The following is a 27,292-nucleotide window of genomic DNA, read 5'->3' on the forward strand; positions in this document are numbered from 1 at the left end:
AATTGCTTGGAAAACAACCACCTCCCCAATAAAATATGTATAGTAATGCCTTTTATGTGCGGTAACTTGGGATTAGATATCACTGTAAATTAACATGGCATCAGACCGTAGTAGAGAACTTTTCACTTTTAACAAGGACTTATAAAAAAAGCATTTACTCTAGTGTACTCACTAATTAATTTGATATTTAAATGAGCTGATGTATTATAATTGCAAATATCCTAAATAAGAGTAGTTAAAAAAAGGAATAGTGTCAACAAAGATTGATGAGGCTTGCTTTGAAAATGCCATCTGTTTCCAATGTTGACTTGAGGAGGGGATTTTATTTCCTTAAGAAATAGACTGCTTAACTAAAGCAACACTGTTTTTCTTCTTCTGAACCGTTTCCAGGCTTCACAATTTGGGGGCAATTGTTCCATTTGCGAGTAAATTGAAGAATCTAAAGAAAAGGCTTCAGCTATTGGTCAGTCACAGACACGCACACATGCACACAAATGTGCATTCAAACAACTATACTGTGGTCACCTCTTAACCACTATCAGCTGTACCGAGATGGGATATCGCAGCAAAATTACAAATGCTGAACTGTGGAACTGTGAGCAAAAGACCTGCACAGCTGCTAATCAGATTAATGCCAACACCTACAACAGCATCCAAATGATCTGATTAATTGAGGCACCTCTATTAAGGTTATATATCTCCTAGTGATCTCCTGCTCGGCCTGCTTAAAATGTCCCCCTTGCTTGGATCATGCAGAGTAGGGGTCATCATTGTGCTTGTTATTATTATTCTCTCGTATCGATACCAACCAGTTTAACTGCAGTATGCTGGTATCATGCTACGGCCAATTGCAGAGACTTGCAGAGGCCCATATTTCTCCATCACCCCCCCCCGCCTACGAAGCAATAGTGAAACACAGGGCATATATTTTACTTCCTCCGCTGGTCCTTCTGGTCCTGCTGGTCCTCCAAAGAGGTTCCATGGACCTCCTCTCCCCATCTGTCAGGGCTACAGCTTGCAAGGGAAGGGGGCGATCCGAGGTTCCATATCAGCGCCTTTCTAATTTATTCTACCTAAATTTCCCATCCCAAGCACAGGCAACATTTGCAGCAACCATGGTGTTTTTGGCAAGGGGCTTTTAAAGAGCAAGTCTGGTCGTGTGATGAACGCTAAAGATGTTTCTTAAAATGGCCTTTCTGAGACACAAGCTCTCCATCTATTCATTTTAAGCGATGTATTGTTCCCTGAAGTTTCTAGGACCCTTGATGTAATCTGTGGTAGGTTACTTTCATCCCTCACAACTAAATTTTGGAATTTAAAATATATGTATGGATGAAAAGATTGAGACATGAAGATGACTTGACTGCGAAATCTCATCTCTGCCACTGACATCGCGAGGGGCTTGTCTCAGACTGACCTTATGCAAATTAATTTCTAAGAACAAAAAAGTCAAGGATGAATTAGGGCTTATTTAAATTTGTGTGAGCAGTTTTTTTCATGTATTTTCTTTAATATTTTTGTTTACAAATGTTGTATCATTAGCACATTGTGAAAACAATACAAATCCCTGTGTCTGTCTCAGCTAGCTATCTTGAAGTGTTGCATCAGGACCTGGGATTGATGATTGTTCTGTGCGATAGGCACAATAGGCAGTGGATTCCGAGATGAACATTGCAGTTATGTATAGGATTATTCCTGGAACAAACACAGCTCTGAATTGCTCTTACTTCCCCTTTTAGCTCCATCTAGTGGAGTTTTTCAGTAATTAAAATCCAAACTTGGTTCCAAGGAATATGCAGTAGTGTGTGACTATACTGTACATGTGAATTGTTGCATAGCACAATTTATTGTACTAGACTTGTACAGTATTTTAAAGAAGATGCATCCTTTATAGTGTAAACTCTAATATTTCTTTATAAATTGTTTTTGTTGATCAGAGAACAATCATTGTTTTGAATGTGCAAAAAACAAAAATAGAATCAAAGGACAGTTTATGACTGCTTGCTATGTACTTCAACAGGTTTTGTAATACATATTACTCTTAATTTTCACTCAAATATTACTCTTACTCAAAATGCAAAATAAATGGTCTTAAATCACCTCAGCTAAACCACAATGTAATACTTAAATCATTCCTATACCAGTAATCTCTTATTTTATGTATTAAAATATATATTTATTAAATAAAAACAAAAACAGTATTGCACAAAATGCATATTATACAATTTGAAGATTGTACATTATTTCTTCTATCACAGACATTTAGTCTGCATTACCACACTTGGTGTCTTATACTGTAGACACCTGATAAGTGCTGCCTCACTTTCATCTTTGAGAAGCACCATCATATGCTGCTTAAACACCATGGAAAACAACTATTTTCTAAAGATGTGCATAGCCAGCCTTTGAAGTTATTATGGACACATTACACAGTTTTAAAATGATGGGCTGAATCCTGCAAATGGAAAAATGCAGTGTGCAATTTGCTTAAATAGGCTAATGCAACTCTATTCCCTAGTTTGCCTGTGTTGTTGCCACAGCTCTTCCAAGTATAGCAGCACACAAGGCTGATTTTGTCTGCATGGATTTGCATCTAGATGCATAAAGGATGGATTTTATTATATTGACATTGACTTTTAGGGGCATGCTTGAGTACTTAAATATTGTATTTATGCTCAGGATTATTCTGCCAAAGCTCTCTAAAGGGCATAGACCTTTGCTTGAGTGCAATAGCTCTTTAAGGACCTTTAATTCATTCCAAGAATCAAAATGATCAACGTTTTACTCAAGTCAGAATAGTTAACTGATGTGTTGAAAATTAAAAAAAAAAACATTGACGGCTCACTGTTAAAAAGATTTTTATTGTACTCATTTTTACTGTGACCTTCTAGACAAGTGTTTGTTATATATAAGGTTTTTTTATTTTTCTGATTGTTTAAAATAAACCTTGAAAAATGATTTTATTATTAGAATCTGCAATATATTGAAGGTGTAAAGCTATGCAAAAGTATGAAGCTTGAAATATCAAATTGTTTATCTACAAAATAGTTTTCTTCTATTTTAGCCCATAAAGTAATTTGGAAGTTAAAAGCTTGACATTTAAGTAAACGGAGTACAGTGTTCACGGGGCTATACGCAGATTACCATTAGTTTGGTAACACTGTTTACCTATAGGTCATACTTTTTAATACATATTATACGTTTGCTTGAATGAAACTGATAATTTTTTTTTTTTCATTTTGCTGCATTCCTAAATTATTTTCATGAAATGGTTTATTTACGCTTATAGCAAACTTTATTGAAGACTTTATTAACTAAGAGACCATTCATTCTTTATTATTGAATATTTTTTCAACTGAAGTGATCATGCTCATGTCTGTACTACAGAGTCCAATTTCATGATGTTAAGCAATGTATCAGCTATAAATCAGATCAAAGGCAAACACAGACGACTTTTCAGCAGGAGCAAATACAGAATTACTTCTAAGTAACAAGTTTAATTTCACTTCAGAATTTTGTACAGTAAATCCAACAGCCTTTACAGATGTGCAAACAGCAGATACGATACAGGGTTTTTTTTGTTTGGCAGAGTAGGATTGAGCCACAACTCTGTATGAGTATTAAGGCTTTTACAGTACAGTCAGTAATTGCAAAGTTAAATCCAGTTGTTTTTAATTATCAGGTGTACACATTTTTACATAATATGTCTGTTACATAGAGTGTACCTTTACAGCAAGAAATATCTACCAACAGTAATCCATCCCTGTATTACAAAAAATGTGTATTACTGGTCAATTCAACACCAAAAAGTTGCAAACGAGATGTGAACCCTTTCTTTAAGCTCTGCTTATTCTTTTTTAAACAAGATATTTAATTACAAAAACTAAAAGAATGCCTGAACAGGATGTTAAAAATGTAACCAAAGATACAGCATGTATAATCTCATACAGTATAATACAATAAGATACACATAGTAAACTCCATTTCTGAATGCAAAGACCCATGTGGTAATTATTTGTATCAAACATTCCACTAAAGATAAGTTACTCCTCCAGTGCGCAGGGAATTCATTTTGCTAAATTATTCAAGAGTTTGAAAAATATGTAGCTTAATTCTTTTGCTTTAAAATGGTGTTACTTAAGGTGGTGTCAATATTTAACCTAAGCAAAGACACTTTAAAGCTCCAGTAAATTATTACATGTAGTGCGTTCAAGAATAAAGCTATCTACAAATATGGTTCATAGAAAAAAAGGAGTGTTGTACATGTGGCAGGTGCATACAGCACATTTTTCCTCCAGAATATTGGCTTACAAGTAAGTCAAAACATAGAGAATATAAAAAAATCACTCTAGTTTTCACACGTTAACAATACTGAAATTAAACCACATTTGCAAGACAATCAACAATGTGAAAAATCAATTTACCATGTGATGCACACCAGTTTTCCTTATGAGCACCCCAAAGGAATCGTTCTTTTGCATTATGTTATACACATCAGAAAATACAATCCATTGTAACATTAGAAGTAAAATACTCTAACATCCATCATTTTATTTCAATCTTCACATGACTTGTATTTTAGAGAGCAGAACTAGAGACCTTCTGCTTAACAGTCAAACATGTTCTGGGCTGTTTCTTGTGTTTTGTGCATTTATTATTTTTCTGGTTATATTGTATTGTGTTTTTTTTTCTTTTACAGTATTGTCTCCTTTGGCACTTGCTTTACATTATCAACTGATGCTACTTTCTCTGTGCGCTCTATGCTGTCTTTTTTGACTTTGCAGTGGCAGTATGTTTGGAGTGTTTGTGTCCAGAACTGTGGCTTGTAGGGATGGACGCCTTGTGCAGTTCCCCCTTCACTGAAAAGGAAGCCAGCCTTACTGTAGGTCCAAGGCTATGAGGACTGGACTCCCATTTGTCCTGCTGTGCTGTCCGCTTTGTATTTGCCAAGTTGGAAACTTTTCCACCTGTGGAGGGCTAGAAAAGGGAAATGAATAAATTCCACCAGTACTTACCTCATAAAAACTGAATTTATACTGTACTCTCTTTAACCATTTATGGCCTGTCAGGACCTGAAATTCCTCCTAGTAGAAAAAGTCTGAATCTGGGATTTTAAGAGGAGCTGGATTACTATTACTAGAAAACTAAGATTTTCAGTGAGAAATTACATTAGGCTGTATATTCAAAGAGCATACTGGTCCGAGGTCACCTCTCAGATGTGAATACATGATCCTATAGAATATGAGCACTTTTTACTATTCTTCTGCACAAAAATAAAAACTCAGGTCATGAAGGGTTAAAGGAATCTAAACAAACAGTTCTACCATCTCTGTGCAGGTATTTGAAGATTTAGTTCTTCATTGGTAATACTGGTTCCATCTAGTGGTGAAACAAAGGAAACTGCTTCACGTCAAAAAAATATTAACAAAGATAGATAACAAAGGAATCTTTTTTTCTTTGTGCTTTTTTGCTTCATATTTTAGGATGAAAAGCCATTCTCTTCGGAAACACATTATACAGAAATTAAAAGTCTACCTATGTGTAATTCTGTAAAACCAAATAGTTTCACTTTTTACATAGGATAACTTTATTGTAAAGGAACAAGTAAAGCTTTATTCCATGCTGAAAAGATCAAGAAAACACAACGTTTCAGCTGTGGAGCCTTCTTCGGGTGTCATTATTATAACATTATTGTATGTAAATCTTAGAAAAGCCACAATCTGTATGTTAATTAATTGTTCAAAGATATAAATATTTTCCAACTCCTTAGCTGTGTTTATATAATTCTTTCTGTGAAAACTCTGAACAATAAGAGTTCTAAGGGGGTGTGGGCTCTTAAGTGCCAGGAAAGTAAGACAAACAGCTCCATAGTTTCACACACAATATTTACCTGTTATAACACACACAGGTTGATATATGGTTTGTAGCAAACAAAGACGCAAATACAGTATAATCAAATGGGGGAAAGCAGCATGGGAAAAAAAAGAATTTGAGGCCTGATTTGTTTAGAAGTTCAAAGATGAAGACAAAAAAAGTGTCTCTGCTTCAGATTCTAAGATAAATTTAAGTTTTAATAATATAAATATGTTGATGGACAGAAACCTTATTTATTAACATTCCATTTCATAATCTTTACAGTATGTCAATATACCGTGTTTTGAAAGCTGTTTTCAAAGGAAAAAAGGTACTCACAGTGCTACAAGTTTTTAGAGTTGATCCATTCTTTTTCACAATGCCATTGGGTAATGAACTTGTAAGAGTCTTCTTTTTCTGTATCTGTTCAGGGTGAACAAAGAAAATTGTTTATATAATAATCAGTAAAAGAGCAGTAAAATGTACATTCAGGTTTATTATTTTGTAAGAGATTTTGCATTCTTGACTGTTTAAGGAACACTAAAATAAACAAACTAAACATCACCTACTACACACCTACTTTGGTGATGCATGACAGCTACTCTGCACCAGAAGATCAGACAGAGAAGCAACTAATTGGTGAGATCATGCGACAATGTGGTAATGCACTTTATTGTCGTATGAAAAGTGCACAGTAGAGCAATATGATTTATTGTAAATACAAATTCAGACATTAGGCACTGTTGTTTGTCCATTGAAATGTGTTCACCATGTAGCCATTGGTGCAGTTTACCATAAAGTTGTTTCAGTAAGCTAAGAAGTGTTACTCCCTTCTACCCTCTCATTAAATCTCAGAAGCCACACAAGGTTTGACCTGGTCAGTACAGAAACTGGAGACCTCTAAAGAAAACGAGGTTGCAACTACTGTATAATAGGTGTTGTTATGTGGGTACAGGTGACACTCTTCCCTAAATACAAAAGTTGTGACTGGGAGCTTTGTGCTAATGGAAAAACATGCATCTGATTAAACACTAAAGAAATGCCTTGACACCTTGGTTATTAAAGATTCCATGGCATTATTTGTAAGAATAGGGTCCAAGTTACAGTAAATTCTAATCTGGATTTACACAACCCCGCCTACCTAAAGATACTACTTAATTCAGCTGGTAAAACATTTTTCTCACTTCCCTATTTGATCTACTGTGTAATGTGGCTTTTTCATAAGCACCCTAAAAGCTTAATTTTAAGTATTCTCTTAAAAGAGCAAGGGGTCTGTATGTCTGACATGCACTGTTATTACAGAACTGTGATCCAGGCTCTGTTCTCAAATATGCCTATGTGAAATGTTTTTAAGGCTTTTATTTTACCTGTTTAGTGGGAGTAGATGGTTTGCTACTTCCACTGTCAGTATCCATCTCTACGTTGAGATCTGAAGCACCATTACTGCCAGATGAACTACACCTCTGATCTATCACATCCCTGGGCTGAAAGGCATCTTCCTGGGACGACTTCAGTGATAATCCATTGAGGTCATCTTCAAGACTGCCATTGTCTATGTCATCAGGGTCATCTCTGAACTGTTTCATCATCTCCAGTACATTAGAAGGCCTAGCTGGGGTGGATGTGTCACCCTATTATAATAATCCATCCAAATCATTAGATTACATTACACTTCACACACATTGGGCTTTCAGTCACTTACAACTGTACAAATTAAAGTAGCTAGCCATCTTTGAATATACTGTATAATAAAAGGCTACATTTACCTGGATTTAAACTACAGTTCTTAGTATTAACTACTTTAATTCCAAAATTAATTTGCGGTAAAAAATGTTTTTTGGCTTAAGGAAAAAAAAAGTAACTTCGCTACACTATGTAATAATAACATTAATTCAGTTCTGTTTTATTTGTTATTTATGTATACAGTATTGAAAATCAGATGAGCAAATGCACTTACCGTGATCCAAGGGTTATCCAAAAGTTCATTGGCTGTGAGGCGGTGAGCAGGATCGACTTTCATTAGACACTGCAACACATTTTTGGCTAAAGGAGGATGGAGAAACAATATTCAGAAACAAAATGTACCTTATTTAAAAAAATCAGAATCTGAGGATGAATTGCCTTATGATCAAATGGATTCGGCTGACTTCACTTATTAGTTTGGAAATGCAACACATAGCTTAGCTCCTAATTATTAATTGAAAATTCTAAATGAATAAGCTAAACTCTCATGTTTTCTACAGGTATATGACACTTTTTTAATGTTACCTTTTGAGAACGAAAAGACAATACATATTGGTAGAAAGTGTGTGCTTGCATAATCAAAGATGTGAATGTATTTTAAAATGGAGAAACCACAACACTTCTGTGTTTACTGAGGTCAAAAGCAAAAGCAAGGTTACAAATGAGAGAAGGCCACAGTTTGGTGTTGGAAGTCCAGTTTTGTGAGCTGGCTTGTGGTTTAAGTTCCTTCCATTACCCCAAGGTGATGGCTGTCCCAGAAGTATATGGCACAAGGTACAGTAGGACTCAACCTTGTTGAATGTGATGGGACACCAGCCTATTACTGAGCCTCACAGAAAGGGCATAGAATAGCTAATCAAACCTATCCAGCATGCTTCTGTCAAAAACGCAAGCAAGGAGAGAGCATTCAGAATCTGTACACACAGCCTGAGGCTATAATTTAACCTAGTGTCCAGAGCTGCAGTGTAGCAATGTTAATTGCCATGCCAATATAAGGTTCTGGTTTCTTGTTGTAAAAAATAATGTTATGTTGACCATGTTGTTACAGCAACAACAGCAACATTATTCCTTTATCTTTTAAGAAGATAATGTGTGCCAATGATCACTCAAACTTGTATTAACATCCTGTTCCCTTTATCACATTCTGCAGCTCAGTTTTTAATAACTAATGAATCTTATTACCAATGACCAAAAAAGTAGACTACAATAGAGTGGTCAGTGTTAATATTTAAAGATGTATAATAATGAAATAGTGATACCTAGCTCTATAACCCAGCAGCACACCTACAGGACAATTAAGATAGATGTGTACATCAATATCAGTCACTTCCAGGTCTGACATTTTCTCAAAAAAATGAATGTGGGAACATCACTTTGTACAACTACTGTATATGTCACACTGTCGCTATGTTTGAGTTAATAATGCTAATAAACATATACTTATGTAAGGCAAAACTTCACAATTGAAAGTACTGTAATTGCATGATAGAAACATACAAATAAACCCAGTGTTACCTGATCAAATGTTTTCATTTAATCTGGGGTTGTGTTTCTTATGATGTTGTGTATGCATAAACATGTTCAGTCACAACGACGTACTCTATAACATACAATATGGGATTTTTAAAATAAGTTTCTAAGTTTCTAATAAGGATCCCTGTGCTGGAGAACAGCATGATATGTACTTTCAAACAATATATTTAGCAATATCCAACTACAACAAAGGAAACAAAAGAAAACTGTTTTCTCTTATGGTTAAGCACACCTCCATCACTTATTGTCTTCCAGACTGGATCAGTGAAGTGTAAGTCTCCCTTTTTGATGAGTTCAAAAAGCCTCTCTTCGGAAGTCGCCATGAAAGGTGGATCACCACAGAGTCTGAGGGCAAGGTTTTTGGCATATGGTAAACCATAACAATAATAGATCCAATCATGTTATTTACAGTACAGACATAAAATATTATTATAAAGAATATTAGATAAAGCTCTGCTTGTTTTTTATTTTTACTTGTATTGAATTTTACTACATCAAAGCAATTGAATGGAGATCCACATATCACGTATTGGAAGGTTTTTTTCATTTTTTCAGATGTGTATAAGTCACAACCCCATATCACAAACCAAACGTATGCACCAAGCACTTATGCTCTGTGATGAGGAACAAGTGCGTACAGCATGTACATGATGACACCTATACTCCACACATCACACTGCTGACTGTAGTCATGAGCATTGATAACTTCTGGAGCTGTTGGCAGAAAAAAGAAGAGACAACGATTAATCAATTAATTAATTATAAGCTTTTAAAGAATGTTAAATGATTCCAATCCATTCTATCCCAAACTTGACTAATACTCTAAGAATTTCCCTGTTGGAAATTATATTCCAAGAGGGTGAATGAACAGAGAGGCAATTTAGATTAATTGGATCAATTACAAGTTAACAGCATTTTCCTTGCTTGAGTTTTTGCATACACTTGATTAGGCTGCAGGGTTGTTGTTTTTTTCTCATTTCTTCAACTCACATGTGATTTTTTTCTCCATTAAAGAAAATAACTTATATGAAATCACACTTACTCAAGGATCTGTTTCCATAGCACAACATTAGTTTATAATCATCTAGGCAAGAAAATTATTGATGGAGAAAATCAAGAGTCTGAAACTTTCACTTAGGCAAGGCATTGCCTAACTGCAATGAAATTCCAAGTCAAAGCTATAACTTATAATAAATAATAAAACTGAATAGACACCTTATTTTCTAGGCAGGAATCTTGAAATCACACTAACGAGAATTTTCCTCTGCAGCATCATTATACCATCTGTTGTTTCAACTCCAACACACTGAACACAAACTCAAAAATATTTTTAAACAATTTGCACGTACTTACACCCTAGCATCTAAATAAAAAAAACATTTGCTACGCTGATGCTAGGCTGTTAAACTAGTCCACATGAAACTACTGTAATGCAGTGAATGAACTACGTGTCTTACCCATATAAACAGGAGTACCGCATGTTGCCTGCAACATGTTTTCACTGCCAACCCCACCTTTCTGCACCGCTAAACCAAAATCTGTCACCTGAAAACACAAAAGGCCAATCAGGAAAATGTAGCAGGAAACTAAAGTACTAAAATAATCTGACTTTTTTTTTTATAAAACATGAATCAAACTCCATATTTGGGCCCTACAGTTCTGACTTCTGGCCTGTAGATATTTTAGTTTTTATTTTGGCTGCCCTGTTATATATTATTTGCTAATTAACTGTTCATGAAAGCTCGCTTCAGATAATGGTACTGCTCTTTTTGTTGTACTTTTTCAAAATTTCACTGTTACTTTTCATGGATGGTTTCTATTCAGTGTTGTTTGACTATCAGATAAGATAAAAGCAAACGCTTTGAAAGCATAATATTGGTTGGGTGACAAACCCTTTTGTTCACTCCATAATTTATGCTATAGGTACAACATACAGTGATTTGTGGCAGGTATTATAAATAAAAGTATAGCAAATATGTTCTAGAAATGACCAATCTCTTGCAGATAAGAAGTTTTTATTGCAGGTCACAAAGCTGGTGTCTTAAAGCACTGCAGTTGCATTTGATTTATATGTTACCCCGCTTTGATTTAATCCTGTGCTCCAGATATACTGTAGAGCAGTACCTAAGACAGAAGGTACTACATATATATTTTATCCTTAAAGGTGATCTAGATACATTCTCGTAAAGTACTGTATGAAGAAGATGTTAATAACAACAGTTGCCCCATTGCTTTTATTCATTCCTCACCTTAATGTTAAGCATCATTTCATTCCCGTTATCATTATGATTACTTTTAACTAAAATGTTCTCCAGTTTTAGGTCCCGGTGTACAATATCTGAAAAAGAAGAACAGATTCTTGGCTAAATACTGTTGCTCCAAGAATTCTTGTCATAGTCAACAAGTGACATAGCCCAGATTCAAACCGGCAATATCTGTTCTGTCAAGCTCAATGTGTTCTTTAAATAAGCATGCTTAATGGTTGAGATACTAACGTTTCTCTACTACTAACATTTGCAGAATAGATGTATAATATGACTGCATATAAATATAAAATACAGTCTTCACTGTGAGGCAACTGAAAGCTTGTCACATTAGTCTAAAGTAAACATTTAATATATGAGAGTCGGAAGCTTAAGAATTTAAGCAACAATCTCTTTCTCCCACAAAACCATTAACATTAATGTGAGCAAATGGAACAGAAATTTTCTTCAGCAAAACAAATTTTTCTTTCTTTTCACAAATGTATAATTCAGTATTGTAGAGAAGGCTTGAACTTGTTTATGTGTAGAACGCCGAAAAAGATGTATTTTATGACATACAAACTGTAAGAGTTAAAATGCTACAATGGATGCTGGCACTGGAAAATAAGTGTCGAAGTGTATGTAGTCCATGAAATGTGTGTCTGAATCTGTGATTTTAAGAATTACTAGGTAGTGAAGAGCATTTCAAGGCAAAGGCTGTCTGAAAGACATTATCTAGTTAAATAGAAATGAAGATTAAAAAATGTTAAAAGACAAACAAATATTGAGACCTTGGTTTTCATCTGTGCTGATGGAAAGCAAAATAAGATATTTCAGGTTTTTTACACTGATTGCTGTAAAATTCAGGATTACTCTAGATGCAGTTTAGATATTCCTCTGAGATAATGAGATATGAGCAGAGCTAATAGGCCAGTTATTACCTGTAAAAAATGAGCATTTTATAACTTTGGAAAGATGGAACCTTAGTGGTAGATAGTCACGAGCTGCTCGTGTGTTATCAATATAAAAAATCCAAGTAAAAGAGCATGTGCTTTTACAAGGCCTTCTATTAACATCACAAAGCAATGGAAATTAACTGTATATTTGGACGAGACATAATTAATATGCCATTTCTTATTTAAATATTTTATTACTCAGGCATTAGCAAAGCAAACATTCATCCTAACAATGCTCAGCTGGTGGTTTCATTTACTGTTAATTTACAAATAAGGCCTACAACCTCATGGGGACTTTTAGTATGAAAATGCACCTATTAATCAGTATTCTTCCCCTTCCAGCAGTAAATGACTCATTAGCTGCATGTAATAGTATCTCATTTTCAAGCAGTGTCCTAAATTACTTCTAAAGTGTATGCTAACAGTTTTGCTGAACTGGAGTTTTAAAAATGAAAAAGAAAAAAAGGCATATCATCTTTAAATAAACTCATCACACTCAATTAAAATTGACTGCAACATTTTTCGTGGCAGGCTGTTGCTCATTATTAGCTCATTATTAAAACCAGTGAGGTACTGTAATAACTTTAAGTCATAATGTAGCATCAGCTTTCTTATTATGAGATGTCAATGAATACAAATCTCGAGGGCTCCGTACATAGTGTTACCTATTAGCATTACAGCACTACATTTTTACAGTTCCTTCTCAAATCTGTTTTAACACTACATAATAGATAAGAACATCTCGCTTTAGTTATTGATGTATAACTATACTGTCATTGTTAACATTTGTTCACTTTAATGAGAAAATATGAGCTGTATTAGTGATTCCATCCTGCACAATTAGAAAAAATGAAAAAGCAAAAAAAAATATTTCTGCATATTGCACTGCAGGAAGAAAGCTCCATACTGTAGTTTCATGTTCTCAATAGATTTTTTTGTAAAGTGTGTTCACGTTTTTTTTTACTACAGCAGACTGAAACATAAATCTATAATTGAAGAATTATTACCATGACCTAATGTAAGAGCTATTGTAGTGTGGTAGCTGTAGCAGCACTTAGTCTTATTTTAGTCTACCCTCGAGTACTGAAAATACAACCTGAAATTCCTATTTTTATAAAAAAATAATAAATTAGATTTTTTAAATTTCTGTTCATATACCTTGGTTTTCACTTCACAACAACATTATCTTCCTTGTTCTGTCTTTCAGACTTTTAAAAAAAATTGTATATTGTTACTACTACACTCTTACATCTTATTCTTTATGTACAGAATGTGTAACTTTTCAACAAATCAGTTTTACTGCCATTATAAAATACTTTATTAGATCCCCCCTCCCCCAAAAATAATTACCCTTTTTATGCAGATATGCTATAGCTCCTGCTAAACTGCAAATTATGTGTCTTGTCTCATTTTCAGTAAAGCGTTTATTTTTCTGCAGAATTTCTTTCAGTTCACCTCCCTCGCAGAGTTCTGTCACCAGGTACATCCTCTGTAATCAGAATAAAGAATCGGAAGGGATTTAGTAGCTATTGATGTTTTCAGACGTCTATTTTAAAACACCTATGTATTTACCTAAGACTGTTTTATGGATTTGCAATATATTTAATTAAGATGTCATAATGTTTTTAAGTCTCTTTTAAAAGCATTCATTTTAAAATAAAAAAAACTGAATTGGAAATATTGAGTGTGGTTTGGTTATTCTGAGGTTAAAGAATGTCACTTTCTCATTTTCTCTGGTGGGAAACTAGCAGGTGGGAAATATTTATGAGGGGGGTAAGTGGGGATTTTGGGGGATGGGGGGGTAGGTTTGTTGTCTGGGTGCAAAGATTGCATTAATTTTTTTGTTATGTTGTATTTTTGCATTTGCCTTAAAATGAACTTTTTAGGGTTCTGTAAACACAGCTGTTTCCTGATACTTACCTTTGGTGTTTCAAACACTTCTTCTAGATGTATGATGTGTTCATGGTTAACGCGCTTTAGTATGGTAACTTCTCGCTCCAGCATTTTGACAGCAGAGCTCCCAGCCTGCGTTAGAGAACACACTTCACTGTGCTTCTGTGTCTCGTTTTAAAGTGTCTGAATTGAAGAATATCTGAGTGTACTTTCAGTTTTTAACACAACTGAATGCAGAACACGGTATGTCAAGTGATTCATTACTCATAACTAATCTCTGCAACAACATTACAGCTTTTTTAAAACAAAAGCTGCACAGTGCATAACTGATTTGAGTAGCAGAATGTAATACTACTATAGTGAAAACATATTATGATTATGTCAGGTTGTGACATGCGGGCACTTACCTTTTCTCTGTTCACCTTCTTGATTGCCCATTTCTTCTGTGTTTCAATGTGACCGGCTTCATGGACTACTCCAAAGCTACCCTGACCTAATTTCCTCCCAAATGTGTATATTTGCTAAAGAAGTAAAACAGAAACAATAAAGGTACTTCACAGCAAATAAATTCACTTTGAAACAGAGATACAATATACATTATCTGTATAAGCAGATTTCGTATCTGTTTTTTGCACCTTCAGTCAGTAAAGGTAGCACTGGATTTCAAAGTTCACACTTGCCATTTTAAAAACAGTTTCTGTTCTCTAGAAGTGCAAGATTATTTGCACTTAAATGCATTCAGTCTAAGTGTCTGGCTAAATGAGCTCCCTTAGGTATATGGTGCCCATGATAATTACTGTAAATGTCATTGTACTGTACCTGGATAGCAGCTTCATCCTCCATTCGAGTGTGTGGCACCTTGTTCTCTGCACTGTTAGAACGTGTCCACTGGGAGGCCATTTTCTAAGCTTTAGAAACATGTATATTCTGCATCTAAGGATGAAACACAACACTGGTAAGTAAAACACTCATACAAAACATAACCAACAAATAGAATCGCCACACACTTTCCTTAAACACACTAACGGAAACCTCCAAATAAGGTTATCTTTAAAAAAAAGTGTTTCATGGTTCAATGTAATTGATTTAAAGCTTTTTTCACTGCACTTTAATCTTGTAAATTGACATTCACAAAATGAAGCACTCACACAGTAGTACACCCACAACCCACATGACGCATTTGCAGACCCAGAGGCAAAAGCAAATATTCATGCAAATGATGAGGCCTGTAATGTCAGACCAGACTAGCAGTAAAAACCACCATGGATGCAGCAATTCTAAAACCATGAATGGGCTGATATATGTGAAGACAGCAAGAGCCTTGGATAACAAATCAGAAAATCAGCCAGCAGTGAATTATAAGAGGTGAACTCAACCAATCATTACTTTAAAAAAGCATCAAAATGAACTGCATCACAAGGGAGTAAAACTTGCATGCGAATCAAAGTTTAGTTTAGAAAGTTTATTAGATATAATAATCCAGAACTGCACAGTTCTGTACATTAAACAGTATAATTTATTAGTATTATTGACCTACATGAAGTAAGACGTATGATATAATGACAAATTATGAATATTAATTTTAATTAAAGGATTATGATATAAAAGACAACTGTGCACAGAGTTGTTGTGCACAACACAGAAATTTAATTCTGTAACGAACAGTTCTTTCCGGACCCTATGCGGACGACACAGTCCGACGGAGTGGGGAAACATTGGGGAAATGTCATGCAGGAAAACGGGGCTGAAGACAGGGGGCGTGTCCAAGGTGCGCTGGTGCACGGGGGAGGTGTGGCCGAGGCGAACAATCCAAAAGAGAAGTCCTTAGGGAATATCCAAAACACAAGGGTAAGTCCAAAACCAGGAGATCCATCAGAACAAAGAATTAAAAACCACGAAGGCCGGGTCAGAACCGGCGGACGGGGAACAAAGGTTAAAACCTTAACGGGACCAGGCGCTTCCAGGTCCCGGACTCGCACGATATGGAAATCAGATGCAGAGGCCGGATGAGCGTCAGCGCCTGGCTTTTAAGGGGGAACGGGAATAGGGATCAGGTGCAAACAATGGGAGGGAACGAGGAAGAGCTGGAGCTCCCTTAAGAGGAGGGGTTAGCGATCGTGACAAATTCCTTATAAGATTTTAATTTTTAATATTACAAGTAAGTGATAATCATGACTAAGACATTAATCAAAATGCTTAGTACACTTAGTACAAGTATTTAAATATTAAATTAACTAACTTTATCCATCAAAAACATACATAATTTTAGAAATGTGATTTGTGTTCAAGCTCAAAATGTAAAAAAAACATTTCACAGGATTTCTTTTACAGTAATTTAACTTAAATGACCTTGCTTGAAAATCAATAACAACAACTTCTACAGTATAAGCCATTGTGACACTATTACACTGCATGTCGGGTAATTTGGATCTCTTGACTCAAGGCAAATTCTCAGAGACAATACAGCTTTCAATAATTGTGTGCACAGGACAAAAACTGTGATGATTTTAAAATATAAACGTATAAACAACTGTGCCATAAAAAATAAAATAGAACATTCATTGTAGTCATATCAAGGTAATGTATCTATGTGCATGTACAATAATATAACTTCGATAAAAGAAATCCACCAAATACATACATGAACAAAAAGGAAGTCCCAGGTTATCTTAGTTTCAGATAATTATTTAACTCTCAATATATAATTTTGAATATGGGGGTTAAGTTTTATATACACTACAGAATTTGTCTTCAGACTTTGATTTTTATTAATAATACCCAAATGAATGCAAATAAAACAATAGTTAATTGTCTCATTACAATATCTGATTAACAGGAATGGGTTTGAAAGTGAAGACTGACAGAACTCTACAGTACTATCAGGTATAAAAGGTTAAGTTTAAAAAGGAATTTGTTCCAAAGTAAAGAATTCTAAGGTAACATGAATTAAGCAACTTTCCATGATGGTGTTCAATACCCTTTTTTACAAGATGTGCTGTTAAAATTTCCATCCTCTCTTTTTTCCTGTTTCAATAGATTTGCTTTATTCAAAGAGTCCACAAGTTGTGAGTGTTAGGTCTAGAGTCTAAATGGCACATATTATTTTAAGTACAATTTACTTAATGCTGGAAAAAGCACAAAAGTCAAATTCATTGTATAGAAATTAACAAGTGATGAGTGAAAGCACCAGAGTGGATCTACCACATAGAAAGCAATTATCAGCAATTCAACGGTGTCTTTAACCTCTTTTTTCTCGCATGTTATCTTATCACTGACAAGACATTAATACCAAGCCTGTCTTTTAAATTATGGCACATCTGTTTGCAAATCAAAATTATTGTGACGGTCTCTGAAAATCAAAATACCCTCAATCAAACTTAATTTGTGCCAGACAGCTTGCATCCCGATACTTTGCTCTGCTGTAGTCTTCAGACGGAAGGCTCAGATTGGATAGGCTGTTTCACAGGGAGAGCGAACAGACAGATGAGGCAGGGAAGTGAGGAGAGAGAAGGTCTAGCCTTAGAAGAGGCAGGAGACCATTTATTGTTGGGTTTAAAGTTTACCAACAATGATGTCCATGAAGCTGAATTTAGTTTTACTGTAACCTGAAAGCAACGTCTGTTTCCTGCCCTTTCAAAATGTCATTTCACTGCAGGGGTTACCCTCTGTTATCTCAGACCCTTTTATGTCTGTTTGGAATGAAGAAAATGTACTGTATATTATCATTATACTGTGCAGCATGCTTACTAGTACACTGCTGTGCGGTTGTATCAACTGTGTTGCTTGTGCGGTTCATGTTAATGTACCTTACAGAATTAGTTTACCTGCATTTCCTATTATGTGTATTCTGGTTCCCTGTTGTGTCTTCCATTTAGCCATGCTAACTAAGGGAGGAGGCAAAGCAAAAAATAGCCTCATAAAAGGCAAGTCAAAACTGAAAGAGGAAATGCCACAGGATTCACAGGTGTTTCACACACAAGAGTGGGCTCTATTATACTGTATAATGCTTCATCAACTGGCTTAATTGACACTTATTTATTTCCCATGCACAGTATATGTCCTTTAGTCCTTTTATTACTTTTCTAACCTGTTTTCCAAAGCACAGCAATCATTGATATAGTAAATGAACTATTTAAAATGTGAATACAAGAAAAAATGACAGCAATGATTCACACAGATTGCACAGGTAAAAGATTGCAAAAGGCTACAAAGCATTAGGAAACTACAGGTTATGAAATCCGAATTTAAATGTATTCTGGAGATGTCCCAAAGTGAACAGTAATGTAATCTGCTGTCCATCTATACACTGGACCTTGCGGGAGTGTTTCATCCTGCTCCTCTCAGGATAAAACATCGTGGAAGTGATAAGTCAAGACACAACAGTGCAGGATGGAAACACAGACTTACCAAGGTGTGTAACAAATGGAGGATTCCATGCCAATCACTGCCTTTAAAACCTGTAAGACAGAAAAAAGAATCAATTCATCATTGGTTCATATCAATGAATAATTAAACATATCTTTACTTTTTATTATATTTTGCTGATGTACTCAGTATTGGTGACTGAATGTTTTAAGATGCATTTTATGTCACGAAAGGTAAAAGAAAAAGTACAATGGAGACAAACAGCAGTTGCTGAACAGCACTCTTTTATCATACCAAAGCCGAGCATTTCTTTTTTAGTTAGTGTTTTACTTTTATATTTCCTGCTTTAATAATTCAAATGTACAGTAGTGTGTGTTGTCAGTTTAAATAGAAGCATTCTTCAAAGTGCTTTAAATGCATTCCATTATACTTCTACTGACAGTTAAAAGAAACCCTTAATTACATTTGCCGATGACAATGTATCACATTATTGAAAACTAAAAACACGGACTGTTAAATTAAATGCCTTCAGAGACTTGTACTGTAACACTCAGAATTAGTCAAATTTATGTTAGCAATGATTTGGTATAGTATATATCTTTAAATACTCTAATTCTACAGCAATATTAGGTTTTCTGATACTAAATGTCTGCTACATTTCTATAATCCAGTTTTCATGAAGTGTTACAATTTGAATCAGTTGTTAGCATTATATTAGTTTGTTCTGATATTGATATCAAATAAAATGTAAGAGTCTAAAAAATGTTTACTATGCCCATATTCCACATTTTACTATGTGGAATATCATACAGTAAGACATGTTACTGTGTGTCCTTATAAATTAATAATGGAAAAAATGGAGCAAAACTAAGATAGAATCCATTGTTCTTCCTCAGCCTTTACAGATCTCAGAGCAGCCAGCAGCAAGTAATTATAGCAGATTGTATGTCAGTAATCGATCCCCAGTATTTGTCGTTTCACTAACAAAACTGTCAAAAGCCCATTAGTGTTTATTTACTGATTGTTTGCAAAGGGAAACACACATTGTTTCCCTTGACTGCAAAAGAGATGCCGTGTTTTGGTTGAAACACAAATCAAATGTGGCACTGGAGTGATGCCTGGACACACAGAGATAATTCTAGCTGTGGGTAGTTCCCTTTTCTTCTCCTGTGCACGCGCCTCTGACATTGGCTGTCTGTCTTTGTAGCAACAGTGAAGTGTAAACAACGTTTCCTGCCATATGGTACATTAACTTTATTACTTCCATTATTATCCTGCCCATAATGAAACAGTAAGAGCCTTATCGTTTTCAATCTAGCAGAACAGTGTGTGCTTATAGATTTACATTTTTAAGTGCTAATTAAAATGAAGGACCAGAGCAATGTAGGCAGAACCACACAGTAATTCTTTTGCCTGGAGGTATGCAATAAAACAACTAGAGGGGTGGCAACGTTTGGTCCACTGAAAAAAAGGCTGGCTGCAGTGGTAGGACTGCAGTCATCTGAAATTTACAGACAGAGAGATAAAACATTAATCTTTGCTGGATGTCAATTTACATAGTAGGAGGGACTGGCAATCATCCTTCCATTAAACTATCTTTCTTCTCTGTTGAGCAAATGTACTTTCAGCTGCTGCCTTTTTCTGTGCTTTACTTGACAGCATTTGTTAGAGTTTAACTTGTCTGTTTCTTTTTCAGACATACAGTACTGGAAGGCACAGGTTTTCTAACGTACTTTTTTTAATAAAGCCTCACATTTCATTTAAATTCTTCCTTAGATACAATTTTCATAACACCGCCACCAGGGGGCGATTTCACTAACTAGAACAGCTAGGGCAAAGCTGACCCAAATCACTTTACAATGGAAATAATTTAAAGCCTCTTTATAACTTCCTGATACCTATACAGTTAAAGTGTCTACAGGTTTCCTTTCATCAACCAGACTGTTTCATCCACTTGATCTGCAGCTTAATTATTCATTGACATCAGGCTGTGATGACAAATTATAAACTGTAGAGCATTAATGAAGCGTGCAATTACATTACCAAAGAAATGAGGAATGCTAAGACTAAAAATCAGAAGCACTGCAAAGGAACATGGTTAATTATTTCTGGTTAAAATATTACATTTTTTTATCCTTATCATCGCATTTACTAATTGCTGTTTTATACTAGACAGAGCAGTCAAAATATCCAGTGTTGCTTCTGTCTGGTTTGTTTTCCATGATGAGTAAGCTAACTTTGCACCTAGACCTTATTAATTTCTTTCATGTGTTGCTTGCATATGATTTCATGCACACACAAATCAGAATATAAATCTGGAAACTACAGCCATATTAAATATTTAGAAACAGAATTTTTTAACAGATTTTTTCTAGTTCAAAAGGAGGAATTGTTCTGCAAAACACTGAATTCAAAAAGGCGGCCTTTAAAAAAGAGCTAAGTTTACAACACCGTGTTATTCCTTTTACAAAAGGGAGTTGCTGCACTTACTAAATCATCAAGTTTCAATAAATGGAAGTACTCCTATGTTTGTCTACAGGAAAACACAGGTGTGAACAGAACTAACATGAACGTTTTGGAAAGCATTTATTACAGCATTTCTGTCCATTCCACTTTGACTAATGAGTTTCTACAGGTTTGAGAAACTTTTTCTGAGAAACTGAATGAGAAACTGAATGTCAAGTACTTGCTTAGTATAGACCTCAACATGTTGCTAGGAGATAAGACTCAACAAATTAGAAAGTATGTTTATATTGAATTAATCAAGTTCCTGGCTAAATCCTGTAGAATGTCCTTTTTAAAACTTTAGCAATTGCAAAAATGCATTGTTTACAATTTGTTTCAATTTTAAAAGCCACATTTGTAATACACTTTAAAAAAGTATTTTAATGTAATGTCTGATAAAAATCATACAGAATACCTTATCTTTCTAAGATTTGTAAATCTTACAAATACAAAACAATAACATACAGTGCATATAAATACACTTAATATGAGTACAGGAAAGTCATAAGTCAAGGAAATTGATACTACAAAGATGTCAGTTAGGGCTCTATCTCTATATAATGTTAACAAATAATTCTATACTGCTGCTTTACAGTAAGCTTTTTTCAGAATGAAGAAGTATCTGCTTACTAGGATTATATTGATCTTACAAATACCTGTCTGGTATCATTTCATTAAAGGTATTTTATTACATGAGGGACAGAAATGATTCAATGTCTCAGTTTCTCCTGATATTTTACATTTATATTCACAGTACAAAACTCAGCTCAGAACACAGAACAGTGTGCACACACCCCAGCTTCTGATAGAAACATGATTCCCATCAGAGAGTTCAACTCAGATTGTTGAACAAAACAACACCGTGATGTGAGATTACACGTTACAGGTTTTTTAATGGTTGCATATCAAGTCCGGTATAGAAACAAGTTAGTAATTCAACTATTCAGCTAAAGAAAAACAGATCCTTTAGACCACCTTCATGTGTGCATTTTGAAAACATTTTTAAACATTCAAAATAGAATAATATGTACAGTATAAGTATGTAAAAGGTCAACAATTTTGAATTTTATAAATGCAAAACAAATATCAATTCATGGTGAATAATTTCTTAGTATGTGGCATTATACTTAATATTTCTATCAACTGCTACTGTATATTTGTAAAAGGACAGGAGTGTATACAGTAGGTCACTGGGGGAAAATAGCAAAGACAAAATGAAACTAGCAGTGTTTTGCAGCCACAAAGACTAACTTTGAAATTCCAAAAGCCAAAGAAATTATTTCTTTTGTCTGAAATACACAGCTGCTTGAAACTCATATAATTATTTAAGCCTCATACAAGCAGCAATTAACTTCCAGCGACCTGTTCCAGCTAAATATAATTATCTGGCATGAAACCTGCATAATAATAGGTGTTTTAATGCTCACTGATGTTTAAAAAATTGAATACGCTCTCAGAATTGAAGTATGTCAATGGAATGTATTTTAGAGGGTTTAACAAATAAGTTTTTCTTCAGAGGCTCAACTCTTATCCAAAATGAACATTTATGCTTATAGACAAGTCAAGCATGAAGAAAAAAACTATATTATTTTATAAACATCTCAATCAGAGCATGGGCAAGTTTACATTTGCATATTTTTGTGTTTAATACTCTACTTTCTTTAATTCAGTTTATCTACTCCTTAAATTGTATGCTGAATTTATTTTAATGTGTTTATTTTCAATGCACATAAAGAGTTATCATTAGATCTACTTTAAGGTTCACCTTCACATCTGGATGAGTTAAAAAAAAGTAAAATGTTCAATACAGGAATAATATAAAAACAAGATTTGCTGGAATACCAAATTATATTTCATCGCTATCATCTTGTAGTCTTTCACCCTGCCTTGGACTACAGAGAACCACCACTAAATTGTGATATTGTGATATGTTACATGTTACAGCCCCCACACTCAAACTGATTAGGTTCAGAAGAACATGTTCTGTTATTCAGGGTAATGTATATGACATTACTTTTAATTTCACTACACTGTTCCTTCATTTTACCAATAGTACTGTGCCAATGGCAAACTCACCTGATGCCAATCAATAATAAACACACACGATAATGAAATTTTACAACAAGGCTGCACAGAACATCAAAACAAAAGCCTGAGGCTTATCACACTGAATGGGAATCAGGAGATCAAACGTGAGCACTGCTTAGGAAAACCAACATTGCTGGGGGCTCAATCAGTGTATTAACTATTTGCGTGTTCTATAATACATACTGTAGTTGTAATTTTAAAGTTTTTGTTTTCAAGTAAGACATTTAGGCTCTTAATTAAGCCATTTAGAGAATTAAGGTCAAGTACAATGACATAACAGTGACACTGGAGTTTGTGCCACAGTTTTGAGATACTCCTTCAGCATTACATTGCAAATACAATGGTGTTGGTATCCACTTTAAAACAATCAGTTGTTTTAAAGACGAGTAATCTGTAGGACCATGTTAGGGGAACATTTATTCTTTTAATTACTTCATTAATATACAAGCTAATATTACAACCTCCTTAGATTGATCATTCTAACAAACAACATAATTACTTTGAAAAGTATGGTGTATATTATCTAAAACATATCAGTGTTAATCAAACATCCTCTGTACATTTGTTAAGAGATGCAGAAAGTATGAAAGTATTCAAGAAGAGTCGTGTAGTTTTTAAAAGTATCAAGGTGCCAAGAGCAATTAATTTTATTTCACTATGAGCTTTGAAGCTCATTTGTTTTAATGACTAATCTCACATTAATTGCTAAATCTGTTCATTTCTTTATGGAAGCTATCCAAAAACAGCTTATAGTTTAGTCTAGCCAAAGCACCTTACATTTATATTTCTATCAAAGCTGATGATCAGATGACACAATTACAGTGAAACTAAATTTTAGTCAGTTTTAGAATTTTATACCAAAGAATCAAAAACATTTACAACATTTAATAAACTAGACATTTTCTATATCGCAGTATAATTGTGCTTTTGATTGAATTGATAGGGAATTGAGTTCTGGAATTGATAAAGTACTCAGTAAAGCCCATAATATGATGAGTTTTAAAACAGCATGAAATGGAATATAAGATTAATCACATGAAGTCACACTTTTTTGCATTTCCAGTTTTTCATTTGAATGGTGCAGCACATAGAAAACTGAAGTCATATGATTCTCTGATTTGTCTGCAATTGTGATCTAACATTCATAAACTACAGTATATCTAATCAAGGCATCTTCTAATTTGAAGGGAAAGGATAAACACTGGATACTATTTTAATGACATTTTTACTTTATGCAGAAATGCTTTGAGAGAAATACTGGTTGTTTTGGAAATTGGGCTTGAAAGCACAAAGTGTGATCATTTCATTAACTTTGACTAATGTGCCACTTTAGCTGTGGATTAGCTTTTCAAATAATTTCATTAATTCTGTACAGATTGGTTTAAACAGCCACAATATTTCAACAAGAGGATTATTATTTTGACAATTTTAATACTTTCTCCTAAATTAGAAACTATAAACTGTAACTACGACCTCTTTTAGAGATGTGTTAGAGGCTAGACTTTAGAAAGTGATGACTTCATTAAAACATAATTCTTTAAAAAAACAACATGGCAATGAAAAATCTTCCAGTCAAAATGTGTAAAACATAAGGTTTTGTAGTAGAATTCAAAGCTTTAATTTCATGCATAAATATTTAGTCTCATAATTGGCAGTTGTGATAGAAACACTAAGTCATCATGTAAAAAAGCTCAACAATACAGAAAGGCAGTTTACAATTTATGCACAACTGATGTTTGATGTTTGGGTTCAAAACCCCACTTGTGGACAAAACATGTTTCATCTCAGACATGAGGACTGAAATCAGGGTCATCCATTTGCTATTTTGTGAGAGAAACCCACATTATAACAATCCAGCAATATAAGCCTCACAATAAAATCAGCACATAAACAACAGCCAGTGTCTATAAGTACACAAATAATTTCATTAACTATCACATTTTAATATAAATTATGTACATTAAATGGTATAATTGTCTAGATTGTTCGGAATACAGATTAGACTGAATGGACTTGAGCTAGCATCTCTGACCAAGCTCCTTGAGTGCCACAGTCCAGCAGGCTTTGTAGTTAATCATTGTATTACCAATTTCGAAAGTCCTAAAACAATGTAATTGTGATCAAATGGCAGTAAAATGTTAAAACAAGTCATTTCAAAATCATTAGGTATAGAAACTGACAGCTCTTGGGGAGAAGAGTTCCCTTAATTGAAATTATTACCTTGCTCAATTGATCAATAACTCAATAAGTAATAGTTTTCCCAGTCTTTATAAACATGATGTAGCATGTACAGTAGCACTAAACTGGTGCTTTCTGACACCACATTTGTACAGTAGATGGGTAGACAAGAGGGCTAACTTTCCTGGTATTACAGTATATAAGTACATATATTATTTGGTTATAAAACCAGAAAGAACAAAATACACTGTCCACAGAAGACTATTCGAGAAATTAAATGGAAGAGGAGATTGATCATCAAGATGCGGAAAGTGTGCTGTATGATTCCACAAATGTAGTCTAACCACCTTCAACAGTAGCTGGTCATGAAGTGAATGAAAGAGGGTAGGAACAAAAAGCCATTATCAAATGAATAAAATATTAACATGTTCAAAAATAAACAGTCTTTTAAACTAAACGGTTCAGTTGTGCTTTAAACCCTCACTTTAAAACTCCATATTAACTTTCTCCCCAAAATTAATTTTAGAACAGAACCGAGAGTATCTAAATAGGAAATGATATCCAACTATTGATAGAACTTTCCTCTTGAAAGTTGACAAAAGCAAAAAGTGACAAAGATTTGTCAGCCAGCCCTAACACCGCCAAAACGTCTGGGGATCGTTGTCCTTTATAAACAATCTAAAATTAAAAATCTATTGAATCCTTAAAAATATTTAATAACTTTAATAACTTACTACTTTTAATCGAAATACAGCATACTGTGTATCTATTGCTACTTGTAGCCGTCACTGTTGTTGTTTTTAAATCACTCTAAGCAACAAACACAGTGCACTGTCCCCAGAGGAGCTACACTGCAGAATTCCCAATTCTGGTGAAGTAAACAACACTGCCAACACTGTCCGATCCCTCTTAACAAGATTAAAACCAACTTTGTGACATTTAAACACGTTTTTTAGCGTTTAAAACCCTGTGACGATCTGTTTTCCTTCCCGGTGTTGCATTACCATTTAACTGACTGAAAAACGACTGTAGCAGTAAGCTCTTCTCTTCAACGAAAATCTTGGCTATATGCTTTCAGTGCACAGAGGAAAAGTATAGTTGCAAGACCCATTACTGTCATTTCTGAGTGCTCTCTCGGCTGTTATTTTTAGGAAAGAAAAAAATAAAAGTAAAATATTCCTTGCAAATGGAAATTTGGTCACAACTGACTTACCCGGTAAAACGAAGGGATAAAAATAACACTGTATAATTTACCACTTGCATAGCAAGAAGTGTCTAACTTTATAGTCAGCTTAACATCGGAATCATAAAAAACACTATCTAACTTATCTAACTTCTGTTATCTAACTTCTATTTTTTGCGCTAATAAAAACAAAAAATAAAACACGAACTGTTCCGCTGGTTGTATTCTAATGGAAACTGTAATACGCCTATAGCGTTTGTTGCTATGGTAACCAGTGAAGTTTTCACTAGAATAACTATTTTTATGTACAATAAACGTGTTTGTTCTTTCAAATATATATATACACACGTACCTTAATTGTAAAATATACCAGAATTTCAAAATTCGGGTCCTTGTGCTATATCCTTTGATATCTGTTGTCCGTTCAGGCTGGTCTTCCAAACCAGACACTTTCAGAAAGTATTAACTTGCGAATAGAGTAGATGAATGAACTACGGTAGCCGCAAAGTGACAAGACACCTTTACAATTAAGTGAAAGCGAAGGTCTATGCCTTTACAGTAACATTTAAGACATTTTGAAGCCATCTGTAGCAAGAATATAAATACATATGGATACAAAAATATTTATCTTGGAGTATTTTGTATGCCTTTATACGTCTGCTATGTACATTTGATTAAATATACTTTGTATAAAGAAAATGTTTTAATTACAATAGGTATTTAACCTTTTTGGTACCAGCTTTTTTGTATAA

The 27,292-nt window shown here is 34.4% G+C and overlaps 1 protein-coding gene across 3 annotated transcripts; it reads right to left on the reverse strand.

Moving 5' to 3' along the window:
• Positions 1-3,477: 3,477 nt before the first annotated feature.
• stk33 (serine/threonine kinase 33) lies at positions 3,478-27,040 on the reverse strand. Of its 3 annotated transcripts, none has more exons than XM_088611278.1 (14): positions 26,893-27,040; positions 18,629-18,678; positions 15,041-15,154; positions 14,629-14,742; positions 14,249-14,353; positions 13,679-13,817; positions 11,379-11,467; positions 10,587-10,674; positions 9,768-9,843; positions 9,362-9,474; positions 7,811-7,896; positions 7,221-7,484; positions 6,193-6,276; positions 3,478-4,977 (listed from the first exon to the last, which is right to left on the reverse strand). In XM_088611278.1, the coding sequence occupies exons 3-14, from the start codon at positions 15,119-15,121 to the stop codon at positions 4,759-4,761; spliced, it is 1,458 nt and encodes a 485-aa protein (XP_088467404.1). In that variant the 5' UTR covers positions 15,122-15,154; positions 18,629-18,678; positions 26,893-27,040; the 3' UTR covers positions 3,478-4,758. The 3 variants fall into 3 exon arrangements, with proteins under 3 accessions (XP_088467404.1, XP_088467405.1, XP_088467406.1); XM_088611279.1 differs by lacking the exon at positions 26,893-27,040 and adding an exon at positions 26,571-26,766; XM_088611280.1 differs by lacking the exon at positions 26,893-27,040 and adding an exon at positions 26,092-26,182.
• Between the last annotated feature and the right edge of the window lie 252 nt (positions 27,041-27,292).

This window comes from Lepisosteus platostomus, chromosome 18 (genome assembly GCF_059453375.1).
Source record: "Lepisosteus platostomus isolate fLepPlt1 chromosome 18, fLepPlt1.hap1, whole genome shotgun sequence".
NCBI classification, from domain to species: domain Eukaryota; kingdom Metazoa; phylum Chordata; class Actinopteri; order Semionotiformes; family Lepisosteidae; genus Lepisosteus; species Lepisosteus platostomus.

Coding starts and splice junctions, on each gene's coding strand:
- stk33 (XM_088611278.1), bottom strand. CDS start 15,121: ATGGCCTCCCAGTGGACACGTTCTAACAGTGCAGAGAACAAGGTGCCA. Junction 9,475..9,767: donor GGTGTCATCATGTACATGCT/GTACGCACTTGT, acceptor CCTTGCCCTCAG/ACTCTGTGGTGATCCACCTT. Junction 7,897..9,361: donor GAAGACAATAAGTGATGGAG/GTGTGCTTAACC, acceptor ATCCTCCTTTAG/CCAAAAATGTGTTGCAGTGT.